The sequence below is a fragment of the Pinus tabuliformis genome, chromosome 6 (genome assembly GCF_031772625.1).
Source record: "Pinus tabuliformis cultivar Carrire ecotype Pingquan chromosome 6, CPIR1, whole genome shotgun sequence".
In the NCBI taxonomy this organism is placed as follows: domain Eukaryota; kingdom Viridiplantae; phylum Streptophyta; class Pinopsida; order Pinales; family Pinaceae; genus Pinus; species Pinus tabuliformis.
In genome coordinates, this window is record NC_142292.1 from 714,608,968 (window position 1) to 714,631,081 (window position 22,114).

The window sequence follows — 22,114 nt, forward strand, 5'->3', positions numbered from 1 at the left end:
TGGAGGAGTTTGACCATTGACTTTTGGACTGGTTAGGGAATCTTCCACTGTTATTGACTTTGACAGAATTGTAGACTTTGACTTGTTGACCAAATTTGACTTTGAGGCTCATCTATTAGATATTGGTTGGTAGATCTTTTGGATAGTCAAAGAATTGACTTTGACTCTTTTTTGATGAATGAATCATTGTATCTCTCTACAAAACATTTTATGACAATCTAATAAAGAGAAGAATTTGAAAGGGTTTTCCCACTTGGGGGGTTTTCCATGGTCTTTGACCAAATCTTCTGTCTCTTGCTACTGCTCCTGATTGTCTTATATTGTACATTGCATTTATTGTTCTATCTACAGTTGTTGTTGTTACTAGATGATTAAATTGATTTGAAAGTGATTGCTAACTGAAGAAAAGATTGGGATAAGTGATTGTAATAGCATAGAACAGTGGAAAATTAATAGAACCAATGATGGTCTATGAACCCACAAACCCTAACGATGAAAAACCTCCATATTCTACAATCATTGCAAATTAAAGCACATAAAACTTTAATGCTCTTGTCTATGATGATTTGGTTCACCCTATAAGATATTTCATTGCAAACTTCAAGATTATGTATAAATGTGCTCTATGGCGGTCCTAAGGCCGAGTCTCTTATGATTTCCCATTTATTGCCCTATTATGTCTTTATTTTCGTATCCTTTTCCTAACACCCATTTTCCTTGTAATATATTGCACTTATTTGATATTCAATTTCAATAGATCGATGACAACGTATTTCAATAAAAAAGAGATTCAATGATTCACATCCAACAAACATTTAACTTATTTAAGTGATCCTAATTCACGCAATCAAGACAAGCGTAAGAAGTAAAGTACCTCAATCTTCTTAGTTACAATTTTGCTAATCCATGTCTTCCATATACTTTCTTCAATGGGAATATAAGTAGGGACCCCTGCCTGATTTAAATGCTCCCATTCAGCCTTCAAAAAGCTGTAATGCACATCAAGACCTTGGTTAGAATAGCACAAGGAAATGATTGAAGGTCAATGTACAAACGTTTATGTTTAGTATGAGAACATTCAAACATTTTGCATGTGTTTTATTTGGCATTAAGAAAATGCCTCCTGAGATTTGAAAGGTCAAAATTCTCATAAAATAAGGATCAATATCACACAAGAAGGCTGAATGTCTTCATCAATTGCCACACGACATCATTAAAATACTATGAACAAAACAGCACAAACTCATCCGGAGTCGGATAATAAAAACATAGAAGATTCTATAATATTATTCTGGTGTTATCGTTGGTTTAAAGTCACAAAATCAACCTGCTATAGAGGTGATAAAATGATCACATAAAAAAAAGGCATCACGTGCCTCATAAAGCATAAATAATCTCAGAAAGGTTTATCACAAGCTACATAAGGTATACATGAGATAATGGCACAAACAATGATAGATTGAAATTCCCTCAAAGGAAGAATGAGGAATAGTACATAATACGGCGTGTACATAATCACACAAATTGTGAACAATGGCCCTTGCTTTAAAGGAAGCATGGGAAATACTACATCCTACAATGTGTACACACTCTAGTTTCATCCAAGAAGCAAAAGTGCTTCGATATCTACCAACATAGATCTATCTTGACACTGTATCTACCAAGCACCAAGAGGGATCAAATCACTCAAGATGCAAACCTTTATTTGAGTGCAAAATTTGAGGAAAGGATTGCACCTCGACAGATTTTATTCCTCATGGCACTTGGCAGATCAAGAGTTAAAATGGATCTATGATGGTTCTTAATAGTACTATTTAAATTATATATAAATTTCACATTACCATATACATAACTATTCTTGCTTTTAGTTACATATAGTTACATACATATGTGCTTGGCATTTTTCTTTGACATGGTTTATAAATTTTTTTATTTAGTTTTTTAATGTGATATGCATATAAATATTCTTATTTCTAATTATGTGTTTATTAATTAAATTTAAATATGATGTTTTGAAATATTATGATTATAGATATGAATTGTCATTAATTTATTTTTTTAAATCTGATATGAATATCATGATATTTTTCCTAAAAATGGTTTGAATTGTATTTATAAAAACAAAATTACAATATAACAAATTGAATTGAATCAACTTATTAATTTTATTATAACGCTTTACTTTTTACTAGTCTAATTGAGCTGACATTATGTTTTATTATTAGTATTTTAATTTTTTTATCTAAAGATTTACTACAACATCTCAGCTCATTCGCCACCACAACCTCTCCCATGGGCTGTAGAGCACCTCTTGGCATAATTACCGTAAGTAAATGATCATCCCAGATTATGTGAATGAATGCATTAAAGTGATGTAGATGCTCCTCACATTCCAAAAAATCTCATGCTGCATGAGGAAACCATACTTGCTGAAATCTAGCTAAAGAAAATCTCTCTCTCTCTCTCTTTCTCTCTTATGTATATGTGTGTGTGTGTGTAACAAGTCATACGAAACAAATTCACTCTGAATTGTATCAACTTCCTTCAAAGGGCAATCTGTTGATAACTTCACAATGCACAGAAAATATGTGGGACACTTTTACAATCTCAAACTTAAATTTCTCAGCAACATCAAATTGATATTCATGATGAGATAGAAAAATGCCATCATCAAGTTGCCATATCTCCATCCCAAGCAAATAATGAACTAAACAAAGTTCAATCATATCAAGTGCTTTCTTCGAGTTAAGCTTCAAAGCTTTTATTATGCCATCATTATTGCATGTTTACACCAAATCATCCACATATAGAATCACAACCAAGAATTCACCAATTGCCCTCTATAGAAAGGTTATGATCTGTTATACATCTTTGTAGATCAATCTTCAAAAGGTGCTCATTAACTTTATCATTCCATGCTCTAGGTGCCTATTTCAACTAATGTTGTTGACATCTGCATGAGGATGAAATTGGGTAGTGTTTGAGATATGTCGTGTTTTGCATGCCTAGACATAAGGCATATGCAAAAGTGCTTGCTCGAGCTACAAAAATCAACACTCTCTCTTAGCGAAGGAGGTACTTATAGAAGAAACTCTTGTTGAGAAATCTAGGGCAGCTAGATTAGGGGTGATTTCTCTCTACTTTGATAACTCCTTGTGATATTCTTTTATTTCAACTTGTAGTTCTTATTATTATTATCTTCTTCTTCTCTTGTTATTATAGTGTTCTAATCATCAAACAACTATCAAACACATGAAGATCAATAGAGCAAAGTGGACACGAGATATAGGCTGCTAGCCAAGGCCAAAATCTCTCCTAGAGAGGAAAACCTGCAAGAAATTCTTCTCTTCTTATGGAATCTTTAAGTGATGAATTCCAAGACCTTTAGACCCAAGACCAAGATTCCTCCAAGACCAATTCAACCCTTTCCTTGATGAGCCTTAAACAACTTCCAACAACAAATTTCAACCCTCTAGCAATTGTTGCAACTTCGACCCTACCAACAAATTTCGTCTTCTACTACAGGTCTGCAATTTTCAACCTTCCTGCAACTGTTGTAGCTTCACATGTGTGGGAGAAAGAGGCTACTTTAGGCCTCCTTTCTTCTTTGCTTGGCTTGCTTTTTTTTCCTTAGACAAAAAGATGATTTGTCTTGCTTCCTTGATCAGAATTTAAGCCTTCTTTGGTGATACGAAACCTTGTCCTTGTAGCTGCAAAAACCCTAGTTTTTCCTTCGCACGTGTGAGAGAAATAGGCACAAAAACTTCAAATTTCGACTTTTCTTGATGTCTCCTAGTCTTTCCTTGACCTTCGCTTTCTTTTAGACTCCTTGTGATCGAACATGCTTGACTTTTTTCTTCAAATGAGGTTGAATGCCTCTTATATATGGGCGTCTAAGGAGGACGAATAGCCCTAGACAGGGCCAACTTGTCTTCTGCATGCCGACTTCTTCTCTTGTAGGCCGACTTCGTCTTGGAGGGACACTTTGACACATTTTTAACTCAAATAAATTCTTTTGACTTGATACAAAATGCCTAATAGGATCTATTACATATGACAATGACTCTTTTGACTCCATGACTTCATGAGAAATACTAGAAGCACACAATGGGTGCTTAGACCTAAAACAATTTGACTTTGTGCATGCAACCCCATGCTTTATAAAATGACAATAATAATTTTTCTTTCTCTTTTACATCAAATACATAAAATCAATAGTACATGTGATATTATGATGACCGAATTAGTTATACATTTCAACACTCCCTCTTAACTAGGGAGGTATTCATAATACATGGATGGTGCATGGACATTCTCATACTAAAGAATTCTCATAAGAAGTGTTGGATTGGTAAGCCATCTTGAGCATCAACATTATGACCAATATACAACCAACATTGTCAACATAGCAAGGCCTTGACTCTAACAGCTTTATCTCTCCACTAGGTTAGAGCACAATGTTGGGGAGACAATGATATATAGACACCTTCATCATTGTCTCTCAAGGCACATACCCCATCCGGACGTTCACAAAGTATGTCCTTTTAAGACCATTCCCCTCTTGAATTTATACATCCTCAAGGAATCTCCTCTTCGACTAGTCTTTCCTATTGGATGCCCTACCTCATCCTCAAAGAGTATCAGTTCCCGAGACTACTTCTATCTCTCAATAAGTATCGGTCTCAGATGCTTACCCAATCCTCCATTCTTTCTTCATAATGTGAAGACAAGAATGATGTGTCTTTACCTCCCTCTCAACTAAGGAGGATCTACTCATTCTTTTACATGAAAGGAATATACCTAAGCTCCCTCTTAACTAGGGACTTGTTTCCAGGAGACCCTATGATATCAAATTGGAGGAGAGCTAGAGGAAAGGTCAGTGCAAGATACCCTAGGAGATCGAATTTTTTTTATGGCTAGCTTGTTGGGAAATTGATGCCCTAGGTACCCCAACTTGGTTAGACCTGGAGGAGGTGAAAGAATATGAGTTTTAGTGACCACCCTATTGAAGAAAGTGTAACTAGGTTTGGTCTTCATGATGACATGATCTTTGTATTTTTGTAATCTTGCTACAAGGGTTTCATGAGCAAGAAGTGTCTCTAGGTAAAAACCTTCTTCTTGATGTCTTTAGGATTTATTGTTATGTCAAAGAGTCATGTCGTGAATGGAGAAGCTCCTTTAGAGCCTATGTAAAATGTATTGGTGTCAAACCAACCCTCCAAGACCAAGAAGAATACTCCAAGAGCAAGTTCACCAAAATCTGCAAGCAAAACAACAAAGGAATGTAATGTCAGCTCCATTATGAATTAAATAAATTAATATAAGTCATGTCGGCTTGGGTAAGAGACACAATAGTTCGTGGCTCACGTCGGCTCAAATAAGATGATGCAAACCACTATAAATACCCAATGAAGTTATCCACAAATGGAAGAGAAGAGAACTCGCATTATCTTCTGAAATGTCGATAGGTGCAGGAAGGCATGGCTTGGGTCTCGGATGGGTTACAGGTCGAAGATTTTGTATGGGTGTAGGTAGGTGCAACCTTGAACATGACATGGCCGCAGGCAAGGATTCGGTTAAGACAGTGAAACCCTCTCTGCAGTCTCGGCCTAAGATGAAGGCACAGTGATGATAATGATCTCGGATAAAGGCACAATGATAACGATCTAGGATAAAGGCACAATGATAACCATCTCGGACGAAGGCACAGTGATAAGGATCTCGGACGAATGCACAGTGATAAGGATCTCAGACAAAGATGGATCTCGCATAGCAATCCTGACTCATAGATCTGTGCTCTTGTTAATCCACAATGGTTGATGTTGTTCTTGAAATCGAAGCTGCAGTCTTGATCATAGTAATCTCGTATTCATAGTTGTCTTGGCATTAACGTAAGGGTGATAATCTAAGACGATGTCACAGTCCTAATACGATATGTATAGTGAAAGAATCTTGGCATGATTGTATCTAGTAATAAAAATCAGATCTAGCACCTCGATGAGTAGAGGATCTCAAGAAGATCTTTGTGATATATATATATATATACAAACCCTTCTCATGAGCATGGACAAAACATGAGATCATCTCAGTGATCTCATTGTTCCAAGGATGTAGATCAATAAGGGTCCTAGAGCATCAAGTGAAGATGCAGTAGCTGTGTGATGTCAAGAACATGATGATCTTAGTACGAAAGATCTCATCAAGAAATATTGAGGATCTCTGTGATGTAGCAGTGATCTCAGTAATGCAGATGTATTGACTTCAGGGTTGCAGTGAAGATGATGTTCAAAAAGGTGAAGGATTGATGTCTTGGTCTTGGAGTGGCAGAGTGTGTCAAGGGTCATGGTCTTGGTATTTGTCAATGGAATCTCTATAAGAAGAATTTTAGCATGGGTTTTCCTCTCCAAGAGGGAGAGGTTTTGGCCCTGGAAGATAGCCAAACATTTGTGTTCTTGTCTCTTTTGTTTTGATAGCAGTTTGATGAAGTTAACAAACACATGCTAATAATGAAGTAAACATCAAACTAAGATAAATTGTTTAAAGACTTCACAAATTGTTATTATGTTAAAAGAAAAATCAACTTAATATGCATGTCCTAGATTCTTCAACACGTCCTTGGTAGATCAACGCTTTAATCTTAGGGAGAATGGAATCTATGATGAATATGAGTAGGATTTCTTGGTTCCCAGACAAGGAGGCATCAAGATCACTTCACTAGCCTTCTAGGTCAAGAAGAAGCAACCTTGCAGCTTTTATTCTTCGATGTGCAAAAGGAATGGCTTATCAAGGTCAAATTTTACCCCTAGGAAAATTTTGCTCACATTACATGGCCCATACATTGAGAGGATGCTATAATAGAGACAAATTCCACAATTTTAAGCAGTAAATGCATGCAGCAATTAGCCCGAGAACAGCAAAAATCCCAGTCCAACATATATGACAAAAGTAAACAAGAATAACATTAAAAATCATGTACTTACATGTAATAGAGTATATCCAACCATTCACAATCGACAATAGAGAAGCTCCAAGAGAAGATAGACCAATATCCACACATCAAAATTCATCCATAAAAGCTCCAATTCATCATGTAGAAAAAGTGTAAAAATCTCAAGAGAGATAAGAGATCCAAACCAAGGTGATGATGAGCAAATGAGCTCATCTCATTTGTATTTATACACAAATTAGGAGTTCGAATTAGCCTCCTTGACCTACATAAGCCCTAAAAATAAAATAACGTTCTAATAATCCAGCTTTTGGTGACAAGCCCACCAAACTAACTCATAAATGAAAAGATAAGCCTCGCAAGAGGTCAAATAATAATCTATGCATGTCGAAGGGCCCTCTATGAGGCCTAATGAGGTCCATGGGTGCCACAATGAAGAAAAGGACCCTCAAAAGCAAAGGACAAGGGATTGACCCCTTGTAATAACCTGTGGTGCTCCAAATGAGATGTGGGGGCTCACAAGTGTCCTCATGGGCCTCCAAACAAATAGAAGATGCCTGTAGATTACCTATAAGGGTGATGCCACATCATCGTGCAAGTCCTAGATCATCTGCCAAGTGTATGGTGCAAATCTGGGACCAGTTGGGCATGATGGATCAAGTGCATCTTCCTCGTCCAATAACTGAACCACGAGCAATCTCTAAATGGTTGCGGGGATCCATGGAGTGCAATCTGTTGCTGTGGGGGCCCATGGCTCTCAATGCTCACCCTACATGTGCCAACGTAGCCCTCTAAAGGATTAGGACCCCGTATAAGGAGACCAAACCCAAGATGGAAACCATCTGCAATCCTGCATAAGATCCAATGTGTCCCCTAGCCTTCCAGTACAACAAGTCATTAGAGAAATCGAGTAAATGAGCTCACCAAATCATGGACCATAGGTGGGGACTTCATAATGACTTGCGTTTCCATAATGGGCTTCGGGATGTGCCAATATCTCCTAAACTCCAAATGGGGTTAACTAAGTACTCTATTAGGTGGTTTCTACTTCTATAGGGGATGATATGTTCAAGGTACCCTTCAAAAGGTGGTGGCATGTGACAGATAGGTGAATGAAGTGGGGGACGAGAGGGGCAGCCCTCAACCACATGCTAGGGTACAAGGGTAGTTAATAAGAGGGAAGCCCACACTTGGATTTATAATGTATAGGAGGGAGAAATCGCGGTACATGAGGTGCCCCAACCCTGATTTTTCCACCCTTCTTTATATGTCTTTTGCCTTTTTATGATTTTCTTTGATTAACTACTCGGGGCTCAAGGGGTTAGAGCATGATGTATAAGATATGGCAATGAATTCCCCCTTTTTAAGGTGGGACGGTTCATCGCCCACCAGGAGTTGGGACAATCATGGGTTCCTATATGATGAAGGAGGTCCATCGAACCTGTAGGAGCCAAGGTAATTGCCATGATGATGTGGTAGAGCTCATGTATTGCCTTCTACCAACATGCTAAATGCATTTGTCCCGGCCATCTTTTGCATTTTGTGGTACATTTTCCTATTAAATGTGGCCACATATGCTTTTATCTTTCTTTTCAGCTGCATCAACCTCTGGGCTTCATTCCAAGCCATGACCCAAGGTGTAGGCAAGGGGAAGGAGCAAGCTAACCCTATGTGGACCCAATGGAGGAATGTGGACCCAAGAGGAAGAAATGATGAAATGGGGTAATAATGAATGGAAAGAGGGTAATATAAGTGAATAAGGGAGCGGGACCACGCAACCAAAATCGGGGTTTCCCATGAAATACCATAACTAAAGCCAAATGGTCAATAAAAGAGATCCCACGGGACTAGCATCCAAGTTTAATACCTAAAAGGGGTCTAGGGAACAAGAGCAAAGACCTAGCCCATTCTTTCTGCCGAATCCCCCCCATTAATCCATGCCCAAAAGTGTCCATGATAAGTAAACTACAAAACTCAATTTCCAAATGACAAGGCATACCTTTAGGGTTCGGAGGCCTACCTTTAAACATATGATCGTGGAAAATGGGCGAGAGACCACATGGCTAGCTCAGGTGGCGGAGAAATGGCACAATGAGCTAGCTAGCGGGTGTAAGGGGTTGTTGGCTACCTGCTAAGGACCATCTTGGAGAAAAAAATTCTCCTAGGGATATTACCCACAAAATGGTGAGTAACACATCAAACAGTTACAAAACACATGAAGATCAATAGAACAAAGTGGACACAAGATATAGGCTACTAGCTAGGGCCAAAACCACTCGTAGAGAGCAAAAACCACAAGAAATTCTTGTCTTCTTATAGAATCTTCAAATGGCGAGTTCCAAGACCTTTAGACCCAAGACCAAGACCCCTCCAAGACCAAGGCAATCCTTTCCTTGATGAGCCTTCCTTAAACAGCTTCCAACAACAAATTTTAACCCTTCAACAACTACTGCAACTTAGACCCTAGCAACAAATTTCGTCCTCTATTACAGGTCTGCAATTTTTGGCCTTCCTGCAATTATTGTAGCTTTGCACGTGTGGGAGAAAGAGGCTACGTTAGGCCTCCTTTCTTCTTTGCTTGGCTTGCTTATTTTTCCTTTGTCAAAAAGATGATTTTTCTTGTTTCCTTTATCAGAATTTTGCCCTTCTTTGGTGATATGAAACCTGTTAGAAAATTAGAAAGATTTTCTTGTTCTTGATAATTACTTGTGATGTTTCTTATTATTACGATTCTTGATATATTCTTTCTTTAGTTCATCAAGCAATTACCAAAAGCAACAATAGACACTAGATGTAGGCACATGGCAAGGCAACCCCCCCCCCCCCAAGTGAAAAAACCAATCAAGATAATTCTTCCTTTAAATAGTATTCTTTGAGACACTTCATCCTAAACCAAGACCACACCTTCCCTCCACACCAGGTTAGTGTCCCAGAATTTCGACCTCTTTCCAGCAGTGTTTTTAAAACCGGAACCGGTGACCGAACCGGTCCACCTAGCTAACCGGTTTACCGACCGGAACCGGTCTAACCGGGACTGGTTTGGTCTAAACGAACCGGTTTTTAAAAAATACATTAAATAATTAATTTTTAATGAAACAAAACTATTTTTAAGATGTAAAACCATGATTCCAAGCCAATAGAGACAAAATATGCAAAGTTTGCTCATTTATATACCATGCAAAGGTGAATATATCAAAATGGCACCGAGTGCAATACATATCATCGACAAAATAGCAAAATACATAAGAAATGAGGCTCTAAATGGCCTATAAAGTCCAAAAACAATGCTGCAAGCTATGAGGCCATTGGCCTACTACAAGTCTACAGTGTACACATGATCAATCATCAAGTCCATCACCACTACTAGACACAGGATCATCATCAGGAGCTACATAGACATCATCTGGTTCAGAGTCTGAGGATGCCTCTGCCTCATCTGCAACATCAGTATCAATGCCACCAATGACAATAGAAGTGGACCTAGTGGAAGCACGAGTTTGTTGACCTGCACGACTAGTGCCTTCCATTGGTTCCTTGCCTTTCCTTGATGCCGCTACTGATCCTGGTTCTGATGCCGCCACATAATCTTCCTCATCCTCCGCTAAAGCCATGTCGATATCAAAATCAGCCTCAAACACAGGATCTTCAGTCTCCTCCACCCATTCTGATGTTGGATCAATATCGTCCAACACAATGGGATCTAGATCAGGTGATTTGCTCATCATTTGGTTCCTCCTCAGTCGAAGGTTGTATTGCACAAAAACAAGATCATTTAACCGTTTTTGTTCCAAACGGTTTCTCTTCTTCGTGTGTATGCGCTCAAAAACAGACCAATTGCGCTCACAACCTGAAGCACTGCAAGTTTGACTGAGGACTCTAATTGCAAACCTTTGCAATTGAGGACACTGGCCACCAAATGACTCCCACCAATGTGCTGCAAAGAAAAAGACAATAATTAGTAACTTAGTTTATAATTTGAATTGTAAAGAACGTAAACAATTTTAACTTGAAATGAAAAACAAAATGGAAATTGGAATTGCTTACTTGGTTGGTCCACATCTCTTGCCATCTTTGCCAAGTTTTTGCCAAAAGTACCACTTGCTTGATTGAAAATAGTAAGCTGTCTATGTATATCCAACTGGTCTACATGGTTAGGGACCATGCGCTCCAAGCAATCAATCAATCCAGCTCTGACCTCCCCATCATGCTGATCTCCTAGCCGATTTTTATAGTGATACCTTGGGTTCAAAAAATACCCGGCTGCATGTATAGGACGATGGAGTTGATTGTTCCATCTGTTATCAATGATCTCCCATATACGGCCATATTTAGCTAACCTGTCATTGTAAGCTGCCCGTATCTGCTCCTTTGCCTGATCCATAGCTTCATAAATGTAGCCCATGGCCAATCTTTCCCCATCCGCCAACCTTAGCACCTTAACAAGGGGCTCGGTAATTTTCACAAGCTCTACAGACCTTTTCCAAAAATAAGTGTCTAACACTTTCTTTTTGGTGTCTTTTCCATCTGGTCTACGAGCCCACCGAGATTCAGACCATTCATCAGAGGAAAACATTTTCTGCAAGTTTCTATGTTGACCATTGAGACATTGCAACGTGAGGAAGTGAGTTGCAAATCTCGTAATTGCAGGCCTAACAAGCTCTTTGCCTCCAGTGTGTTTCCTCATTAGGCTCAATACCCATGAGTGGTTGTAAATGTATTTTGTAATGCACTTGGCATGCTCTACAGTGTTTTTTACCCACTCCACCTTGCCTATATCCTCAAGCATGAGGTCTATGCAATGTGCAGCACATGGAGTCCAAAATATGGTCTTATATTTGGCCTCAAGCATCTTTCCAGCAAGAACATAGTTTGAGGCATTATCAGTGATGACCTGCACAACATGCTGCTCCCCAACTTCCTGAATAATGTTATCCAAAAGCTCAAATAGAAGGCTTGCATCCTTTACCCTATCAGATGCATCAACTGATTTCAAAAACATGGTTCCTTGAGGGCAAGAAACAAGGAAATTAATGATAGTGCGGTTCTTTCCATCGGTCCATCCATCTGACATAATGGAACAACCTGTTTTGACCCATGACTCTCTAAACTCAGTCAAATACTCATCAATGGAAGATATCTCTTTTTGCAAAAGAGCTCCCCTCAAGTCATGCATACTAGGGCCTTTGAAGCCCTTTCCTGCAGCTATAACAGAGTCCCACATAGCTTGGTAATAAGGTGAGCGAGCAGCATTAAATGGGATATCTGAATCATACCACCATCTAGCAATGTATTGGTGAGAAGTTTCTTTGCATTGTTTTTTCCAATGCTGATCCAAAGTGGGTTGAGAACTTGGCTGGGAGGAAGTGGGATTAGATTTAGAAGAGGCAATGGTGGCAGAAGATGAGAAATAACTTTGGATGTTTGGTCTCTTTGGTCCTTTTGATGGTTGGCCAACTCCAACAGAAGGATGAACATAGTGAAAGGGGTCATTGGTGGAAGGGATAGAAGTGGAGTCTTGAATCTCATAATCATCATACCCACTCTGTTTCATAAGATTCATGGTTTCCATTAATTCCCTCTTCCTTGCAATTTCATCTTGGATGGCCTTCTCCCTAGCCTTATCCTCATAAAATTTTTCAAGCTTGGCAATGTATTCTGCCCTAATAGGACCTAACAGTTCTTTTGGTGCATCACATGGCTTTACTTGGCCTCTTACCCCAGCCAAGTGTTGTTTCAACCTAAGAATACCCCCACCTCCAATAGATTTATGGCATAATTTGCATATCATTTTTCCCTCAATTACATCACAATGAGCCCATGCACTGTCCTTTCCTTTTGGAGCCATGTTTGCTTGAAATAATAACAATTTGCAAATAAATCTGCCATTTAAAAAAAAAATTGCAGCTAAGGAACATGGAAAACCAATGATAAATGTAGGAAAAAAATGCACATGCAAGCTACAAAATTTGATAGCATAGAGCTAGAGAGTTCATAGGCTTAGCATAGATGATAGATCATTGAAGTGAGAAGTTTATAGCACAAAAAAAATAATTCATGGACAGCAGACTCAAATGAGGAATTATCAAGTGCAAATCCTTACCTGGAAATGCAAAGTAGCTCCCTTAGCCTCCTCTTGATGATGGCAACTCCACTGATAGCTACACACTATCTCCAAAATAGCTCCAACTCCAACTCCAAGATGACTACTTCAGCAAAAACTCCACACTCTCCAAGCTCACAAACAAACTCACAAACACTCACAAACACTCCAAATCAGTTGTGTGAGACAAATGAGAGTGAGAGGGGTGTCTTATAGCAAGTGTGAGGGTGTTTTTGGAGGGAAAACACCTTTCCCTGCCCCCCAAAACCCCTAAACCACCCCAAGAACCGAAAACCGCTGCGCTTTTCCGTTTAGCCGGCGGCCTGTCCATAAACCGGCTGGTTTAGGACGGAACCGGCCGGTTAGCAATAAACCGGCCGGTTCCGCCCTAAACCGGCCGGTTTTTACCGGTTAGGGCATATTTTCGAGCAAATGCTGAGGCAAACCGGGTTTTTCCACCGGTTCCGACCGGCCAGCCTTCCAACCGGCCGGTTAGGCTGGTAACCGGTTTTTTCCACCGGTTTTGAAAACTATGCTTTCCAGTAACTTAAAGCAACTCGCAACTTTCGGAAATAGTGAAACTTGGAAGACTTCGATCTCCCAATCCAAGACACGAAACAGAGAAAGAGAAACACCAAAATTTTGATTTTCCTTCTCTCCTTAGACTTCCCCAAACTCGCATTCACTTTGGCTTTCCAGCAACAGACTTCGCACCTTTTCCCAGCTACAAGACAACTTCGCACTTCTTCCCAGCTACAAGAGATTTTCACACTTCTTCCCAGCTACAAGAGAATTCAAACTTGTGTGAGAGAATGATGCTCCAAATGAATTCGATGAGCTTGCTTTTATAGGCTTCATGTGGGGTCGAATAGGGTCCTTAGGCCGACTTGATCTTCTTCTAGGCCAACATGGTGTGGAGGTTACATAATTCATATTTGACTCAATACTTAACCTTTTTACATGATTCAAAAGCCCAAGAAGGGTCTCTTTAAAAGTACAATAACTCTATAGACTCAGAATAAATCCTAGAAGTCCTCAATGGGGACTTTGACCTAAAACATGGTGACCCAAGCATGAAACCCATGCTTTAATAAGTCACAATAATAATAATAAAAATTATTTTCTTTATTCTTTTGACAAGTACATTACATGATGACACAAGTACATTAATGAAGACCGAACATAGTTACATTTTCCAACAAAACCTTCTCCCTGTAGCTACAGAAACCCTAGTTTTTTCTTCGCACGTGTGAGAGAAATACGCACAAAAACTTCAGATTTCGACTTTTCTTGATGTCTCATATCTTTCCTTGACCTTCTCTTGGTTTTATATTTGTTGTGATCGAACTTGCTTGACTTTTTTTCTTCAAATAAGGTCAAAATGCTTCTTATATATTGTCTTCGAAGGAGGATGAATAGCCCTAAACCTGGTCGACTTATCTTCTGCAAGCCGACTTCTTCTCTTGTAGGTCGACTTGGTCTTGGAGGGACACCTTGACACATTTTTCACTCATAAATTATTTTGACTTGATACAAAATGCCAATAGGGTCTATTACATATGACAATGAGTCTTTTGACTCCTTGACTTCATGAAAAATCCCAGAACCACATAATGGGTGCTTAGACGTAAAACAAATTGACTTTGTGAACGAAACCCCGTGCTTTGTAAAATGACAATAATAATTTTCCTTTCCCTTTTACATCAAATACATAAAATCAATAGTACATGTGATATTATGAAGACCGAACCTAGTTACACATTTCAACAACTCCACCTAGATCTGTCTCCAATCCCACCATCATTCATTGTTGTAACTACTCCCTCCGAACTAAAACGCTTCCCTGCTACCTGCATTGGAATCTACAATAAAGACTTGTTTCTCCCAACCATGCTCCTACGAGTCTTAACCTATCCCAAGCTTCCATCAATGTTAGAACATACCAACTGTGTCTGAAAAATCTAGATGAGGCCTCTTGCCCATCTTCTAAATTAGAAAAAGCATGTTGTATTAGAATAATGCTATTTTAGTGTTTAATGCTCATCTATTAGCAGTTTCTTATTAGAAACTCGTTGTTTCTATATTCTTAATAGAAACTTGTTGTTTCACTTTCTTAGTAGAAACTTGTTGTTTCTGTAAATACAATTGTATTATTTATTGAGCTTTACTACTCATTGTAAATAAATTCAATTCATTCATTGATTATGGTATCAGAGCTCGGGTATTTTTTTTGAAATAATTTTTCATTTGTTTGAAAATTTTCGTGCTTCTTTTCGAAATTTGCTCTCTAGGAGTTTGAATTTGCTGCATCATTGTAGATGCCATTATTTCATCTGAGTATTTGCTTTCTCGTTGTTTGAATTTCCCTCCTGTGGTCTCGTGAGGGTTCCTGGTGTCGTCCGAGAGATTCGATATACTACCCTCATGCTTCGTGCTGGCCAGGCTCGAACCACTACTCACATCCCGCCTCATTGGACTGAAGGCTTAAGTCACGTTGTTCAAACTCAATTTTTTTTGTGCATTGAGCGTTGGAGGAACGTGATCAGCGGCTCGCGGGGGCGTGCGGGTGTGGCGCTGGGCTCGATGGAGCGGAGAGGAACTAGTGAATTTACAGTCGAGGTCCAAGGCCAGAGTCATCCACCTAGACGACTCTTCGCTGGAGCGCTTCACCGTGAAGGCCAAGTCCAGATCGTATTCCCTCATCATTTTCTTCAACTCCGTGCAGCATCGGGAGAAGCCGGAGCTCTGCCTCGATCTGCTTCACGCCGAGTTCGAACTGGTGGCCTCATCTTTCCTAAAGAACAACCAGGGCCAACCCTCGGCCACCAAGGTCTTCTTCTGCGACATCGAATTCGGAGAATCTCAGGCGAGTTTTGGGAAATTCGCAGTGAATACGCTACCTCACATCTGCCACGTTGGCCCCGGGAGCACCAAACTGAAGGACGCGGAGTCGATTGAGCAGAACGAGATTGTGAGAGCGACAGAGGGCATTGCTGCATTTGTGGAATCGAAAACCAAGTATCGCGTGGGGTCGATCGAGCGGCCACCGCCGATTTCAAAGAAACAGGTGTAAAGAGCCGGCTGCTTCGTATCGCAGACTTTGCGGATAGTGCTGAAAATTGTCCATTTTGGAACTGTCTCCGGGTGCCATTCGCAGCGGGAGTTCAGGTTTGTCGTTCCAAATTGGTGGTGGTGCTGCTGATCAACGACTAGCCACTAACGGCATTGCAAAACGCTGTTGTCAGGTCATTCGTCGAATAGACACACTACGGTTGTTTATTTTGCCATTTCTTCGTTTTATTATGCAAAACCCTTGAAATCAAAATTTGCAGAGCATACGCAGGATATACATCGCACGCAGGTAGTCTGAGCAGCGCTGCGCTATTATGTAAACGTTCCAGATTGCATCATCAGTGGAGCCCAAATCTCGTCCATATTGATTCGGTGAGCTCTATATATATTGTTCTTGTGGTTATATATATGCTCTTACATCTGGAATTACAGGATATACTGCAACCTCCTTCTCTCGTCTACTTGATGGAACAAATTGGGTACGCAATCTGTTGTTGACAGGTTGTCTGTTTTGCAAACCTCTGTTCTTAATCTTCTTTTTTCTTTAAACAAAATGGTTGTAGCTTACAATGCAACTGCTGCATTAACATTTGGAATAATTGTTGGACACTTGTCACCTAACAACGGGGTTGAGTACTACAAAGTATCCCAGAGAGATCCCTCCTTTGAAATATTATATTATTTCATCGATTTTGTGCTAAATTTCACTGGTTAAGCACCACTCAAATTCTGTCTGGATCATCCGACATCTGCATTGAAATCTGTGTCGAACTCCTTCATTGTTTTCTGTGTCTTGAAAATGTGCAGATGGCCTCGCTAACCAACCTGATGTTGTAAGTCAGTCAGCGTTTTAATGGCACCAATTATAACATATGGAAACAGAGAATGTTGACCATTTTTGAATATAGGCGTCTTGACCAGCTCATTTTGGGCAAAGAGCTTCGTCCTAGTACAACTGGTGCCGATCAAGATAAATTTGATGATCGAAATCGAGAGTTTGTTATGCTTCTCAAACTCTCTATGACTGATGATCAGTTACCACGGATTCCTTCCGACAAGACAGCTGTCGAAATCTAGCAACATTTGAAGGAACTGCATGAGACATCCAACAAGAGCAGAGCTTTCTTTCTAAAGAATCAGTTGTTCTCCATCATGATGGACAAACATATGTCTTTACAGGAACATCTTAACAAGATTAAAGACATTCGAGATCAGCTCGAAGCCATTGATCAGACCATGGAGGAAGAAGATACGGTAGTCATCACTCTAAAAAGTCTACCGAAATCTTATGAACACTTCATAGAAAGACTCAACATTACCACCACTAGTGTTGATCTGAAGTTTCCGGAGTTATGCACCAAACTACTGCAATAGGATCGTTGGAAATAGCCGTTTGGTGTGGTGCTTCATCAGCCTCCTCAAGAAATGCTTTTGCTGCCAAATATCAGTCCTCTCAGTCCTTTCAGCAGAAAGGTTCTTCTCAGCGGTCTGATCCCTCTAAGAGAAAAAATGTGCAGTGTAATTACTGTCATAAGTTCGGCCACATGAAGAAAGATTGCCGACAGAGGACTGCTTCTGAACAAAAGAAACAGCGAGGGTCTCATCAGACAGCGAATGTTGCAGAACATTCTGAGCAGAAGAAATCTGCCTTTTACGCCTTTATGGCTAAGAGATCCTCAAATCATGCCTTGTCTTCTGCCTGGTACATTGACTCTGGTGCATCACGTCATTTTTCTCACAGGCGTCACTGGTTTATTGACTTCTCACCTTTCAGTGATTTCGTGGTATTCAACGAAGGTGAAGAGTACATAGTGTTTCGCAGAGGTACAGTTCAAATCCAATCTGGTGGGCGCACACTCATCTTTCGGAATGTGTACTATATTCCTCTTATGGAAATTAATCTGTTGTCTGTCAGCCAGATTCTGAGGAACTCTCCTCAGCTTGATGTAGTGTTCAGTGCACACAAGTGCTCCATTATTGACAGGGAGACTCGTCTTACAGTTGTTGTTGGCCTAGAGGATCATGGTCTATACAAGCTTCTTGACACTGGTGATTCTCTAGAAGTGGCTCTAGCAACTCGTGTTTCTCCCATCAGCACTCTGTGGCATCAGTGATATGGGCATCTAAACATTCAGTATCTCTCTCAGCTCTCTCGGGAGGGACTTGTGTCAGGGTTACCAAATATTCAGACTCAACAGTTGGGAGTGTGCGACGCCTATCAAGTTGGCAAGCAACATCGGTCTTCATTCAAGGATGGAGAATCTTGGCACGCATCTAAGGTACTCCAGTTAATTCATGATGATATTTGTGGTCCTATGAATACATCTTCAGTTACTGGTTGCAAATATTTTTTACTTATTGTAGATGATTTCAGTAGAAATATGTGGGTGTAATTTCTAAAACATAAATCTGATGTATTTAGTATCTTTCAGAAGTTTAAGTCCTTAGTTGAAAAAGAGTTTGGTTGTAATATCATAACTCTTAGGACAGATAACGGGGGGGGAGTTTTGCTCTTCTGCTTTCTCCAACTTCTGTGATACCCATGGCATCAAACGCCAGTTAACTACACCCTACACTCTTCAGCAAAACAGTGTTGTCGAACGTCGAAACCGTACGGTTGTTGAAATGGCCTGTTCCATGTTACAACACAGGAGTGTTCCGAACAAATTTTGGGCTGACGCAGTGTTTACTGCTGTCTATCTTCTGAACCGATCACCTACTCAGGTTGTTAAGGGGAATACTCGAGAAGAGGTTTGGTCTGGCCATAAGCCTCAGATCAGTCATCTCAAAGTGTTTGGCTCGGTTGCATATGTTTGGATTCTAGCTGTTAAGCGCTCTAAGTTGGATTCCAAAAGACAGAAACTCATGATGACAGGGTACAATGATCACCACAAGGCCTATAGGCTGATAGATATAGACACTGGTCGTCTTAGCTTCAGTCGAGACGTAGCGTTTGATGAAGACAGAGGATTCTTTCAGTCTCCTCCTTCTGAGCAGTGTTCTGAGGATCAGCCTCACAGTGTTCTTCTTCCGTTAGGTCCACCTGATGGGAGGGATGATGCAAGCAGCATCAATATTTGATGATGCACTTCTTGAGCTTCCTCCGGAAAATAATCCTCCTCTTACTGCTCCTGTTGTTCTTGAGCCTCCTCCACCCACTCCTGATATTGGTTCTTCTACTCTCCGGCCTAAATGGTGGGCTAAAACTATTGGTGATCTCCAGGATAATGAGCTCCTTGAAGGTAGAACTTCCCGAAATAAGAGCAAACAACAGCCTACAGTAAATTTTGCTCTTATGGCTAACTTACACAGTGTTTTTGAGCCTCAAACCTATTCAGAGGCTAAGGGTATACCTAAGTGGGAACAGGCTATGGAAGCAGAATTCCAGAGTCTTCAGAAGAATCACACTTGGACCCTTTCTAATCTTCCTATAGGGAAGAAGCCCATTAGCTGCAAATGGGTGTATAAAGTGAAATACAAAGCTGACGGGACCCTCGACAAGTATAAGGCTCGCCTTGTTGCTCGAGGATTCTCACAGAAGGAAGGCATAGACTATGAGGAGACCTTTGCTCCTACAGCCAAGATGAGTACCATACGGCTTGTCCTTGCCTTAGCAGCTCAGTTCAGTTGGAAAGTCCATCAGATGGATGTAAAGAGTGCTTTTCTGAATGGTGACTTACAGGAAGAAGTCTACATGACGCAGCCTCCAGGATTCAAGGTTGTCAGTCAAGAACAGAAAATTTGTAGATTATTCAAAGCACTCTACGGTCTGAAACAAGTCCCTCGGGCTTGGTACATAAAAATTGATAAGTACCTAACAGATCATGGTTTTCAGCGGAGTCCATCTGATGCAAACCTGTATATCAAACATACTGGTGATGATATTCTGTTTGTGGTTGTCTATGTGGTTGATCTTATCATTACTGGCAGTTCAACACATTTGATCCATGGGATCAAACAAGATTTGTGTAGCACTTTTGATATGACAAATTTGGGACTTCTTCATTACTATTTAGGGGTGGAAGTCTGGCACACTGAGAACAACATCTTTCTCTCTTAGTCCAAGTATGCTAGAAATCTTGTGGACAGGTTCAGAATGCAGGATTGCAAACCTACCACGACACCTATGGAACCAGGGCTCAAACTTTCAGCTCAGTCATCCTCACCACTTGTGGATGAAACTGTATTCAAGCAGTTAGTGGGCAGCCTCATCTACCTTACTGCTACTCAACCTTATATCAGTTTTGCAATGAGCTATATTTCACGCTTCATGTTAGCTCCTAAGGCTGATCATTGAATAGCAGCAAAGTGTGTGCTGTGTTATGTAAGAGGCACTCCTGATTATGGACTTCTGTACACTCAGAGTTCAGATCCTACGCTCAGTGGTTACACAGATTCAGACTGGGCTAGTTCGGTTGATGACCGTAAATCTACAGCTGGGTATGTGTTTAATCTGGGATTCGGCGCTGTCACATGGGCTAGTAAGAAGCAGCAGGCAGTGGCTCTCTCCTCGACAGAAGAAAAGTATCGGGGAGCAATTAAAGCATCCTGCGAGGCAGTTTAACTTCGATGTATGCTTGCGGATATGCATGTTTCCCAGGCAGGTCCTACTCCCTTGTTTTGTGATAATCAAGGAGTGCTCAAACTCGCCAAGAATCTAGTCTTCCATGAACAAACAAAGCATGTGGAAACTCATTGTCACTACATTCGCCAGCTTGCTGAAGACGGATCCATTCAGTTGTTGTATGTTCCCACAATGGAGCAGCCAACAGACATCTTCACCAAGCCTCTTGGTCCTGATAAGTTTGTAAAATTCAAAGGGTCTATAGGTGTTGTAGATAGATTGAGCATTAAGGGAGGATATTAGAATAATGCTATTTTAGTGTTTAATTCTCATCTATTAGCAGTTTCTTGTTAGAAACTTGTTGTTTCTATATTCTTAGTAGAAACTTCTTGTTTCTACTTTCTTAGTAGAAACTTGTTGTTTCTATAAATAGAGTTGTATTATTTATTGAGCTTTACTACTCATTGTAAATCAATTCAATTCGTTCATTGATTATGTTGTTCATTCTCTATTGCTAACATCGATCCTCAATCCAAGATCCCCTTAGATCTACCTATAGGTTGGCCCTGCAAGCTAAACAACTTAACCTTCCTAACACCCAGTCTTATTGTTATGTCTTGGGTAGCTCCTTCTAAACGTGTAAATACTTGCCCTTTCTAGAACACATCCTCATACCCTTCATCCTCTAGAGTAGAGACTTAGCGCAAGTTCATCTTCAGCTATGGGACCTATAACACCTCTATGACCCCCAAAGACCCTTCTGATTCTAGTTGGAATAACATTGTTCCAACCCCTTTCACAACATGTATGATACCTGTTACATACATGGACCTCAGTCGGCAGCAAGTAGCCCCTTGCGACCACCAACTAGCTTGTTGGGACACTTCTCTGCCACCTGAGCCATCCATGTGGTCCCTCACCCATATGCCATGATCATATGCTTGAAGGTGGACCTCCCGAACCTAAAGGTATGCCTTGTCATTTTGTAATTGAGTATTGTAGTTTGCTTATCATGGACACTTCTAGGCATGGATTAATGGTGGGGTTCAGCGGAAATAATGGGCTAGGTATGTGCTCTTGTCCCTTAGACCCCTTTTGGATGTTAACCCTGGATTCTACTCCCATGGGATCTCTTTTACTGACCCTTCGGCTTTAGGGATGGTATTACATAGGAAACCCTGATTTTGGTTGCATGGTCCTGCTCCCTCATCCATATCTATTACTCCCCTTCCACTCATTACAACCCCATTCATCATTTCTCCCACATAGGTCCACATTCCTCCACTGGGTCCACATAGGGCTAGCTTTACCCTTCCCCTTGCCCACACCTTCAGTCGGGCCTAGAATGATGCCCTGGAGCTTGATGCAGCTAAAAAGAAAAGTAAAGGCATAATTGGCCACATTCAACAAGAAAATGTACCACAAAATGCAA

The 22,114-nt window shown here is 40.4% G+C and overlaps 1 protein-coding gene across 4 annotated transcripts in view; it reads right to left on the minus strand.

The window, feature by feature from the left end:
- The window catches only part of LOC149260671 (uncharacterized), a 318,964-nt gene that overhangs the window by 13,356 nt on the left and 283,494 nt on the right, over positions 1–22,114 (minus strand). For all 4 annotated transcript variants that reach the window (XM_089420954.1, XM_089420953.1, XM_089420951.1 and 1 more), the window contains one exon: positions 875–989. In XM_089420954.1, the coding sequence (XP_089277080.1) occupies positions 875–989 (115 nt within the window). The remainder of the gene's footprint in view (positions 1–874; positions 990–22,114) is intronic.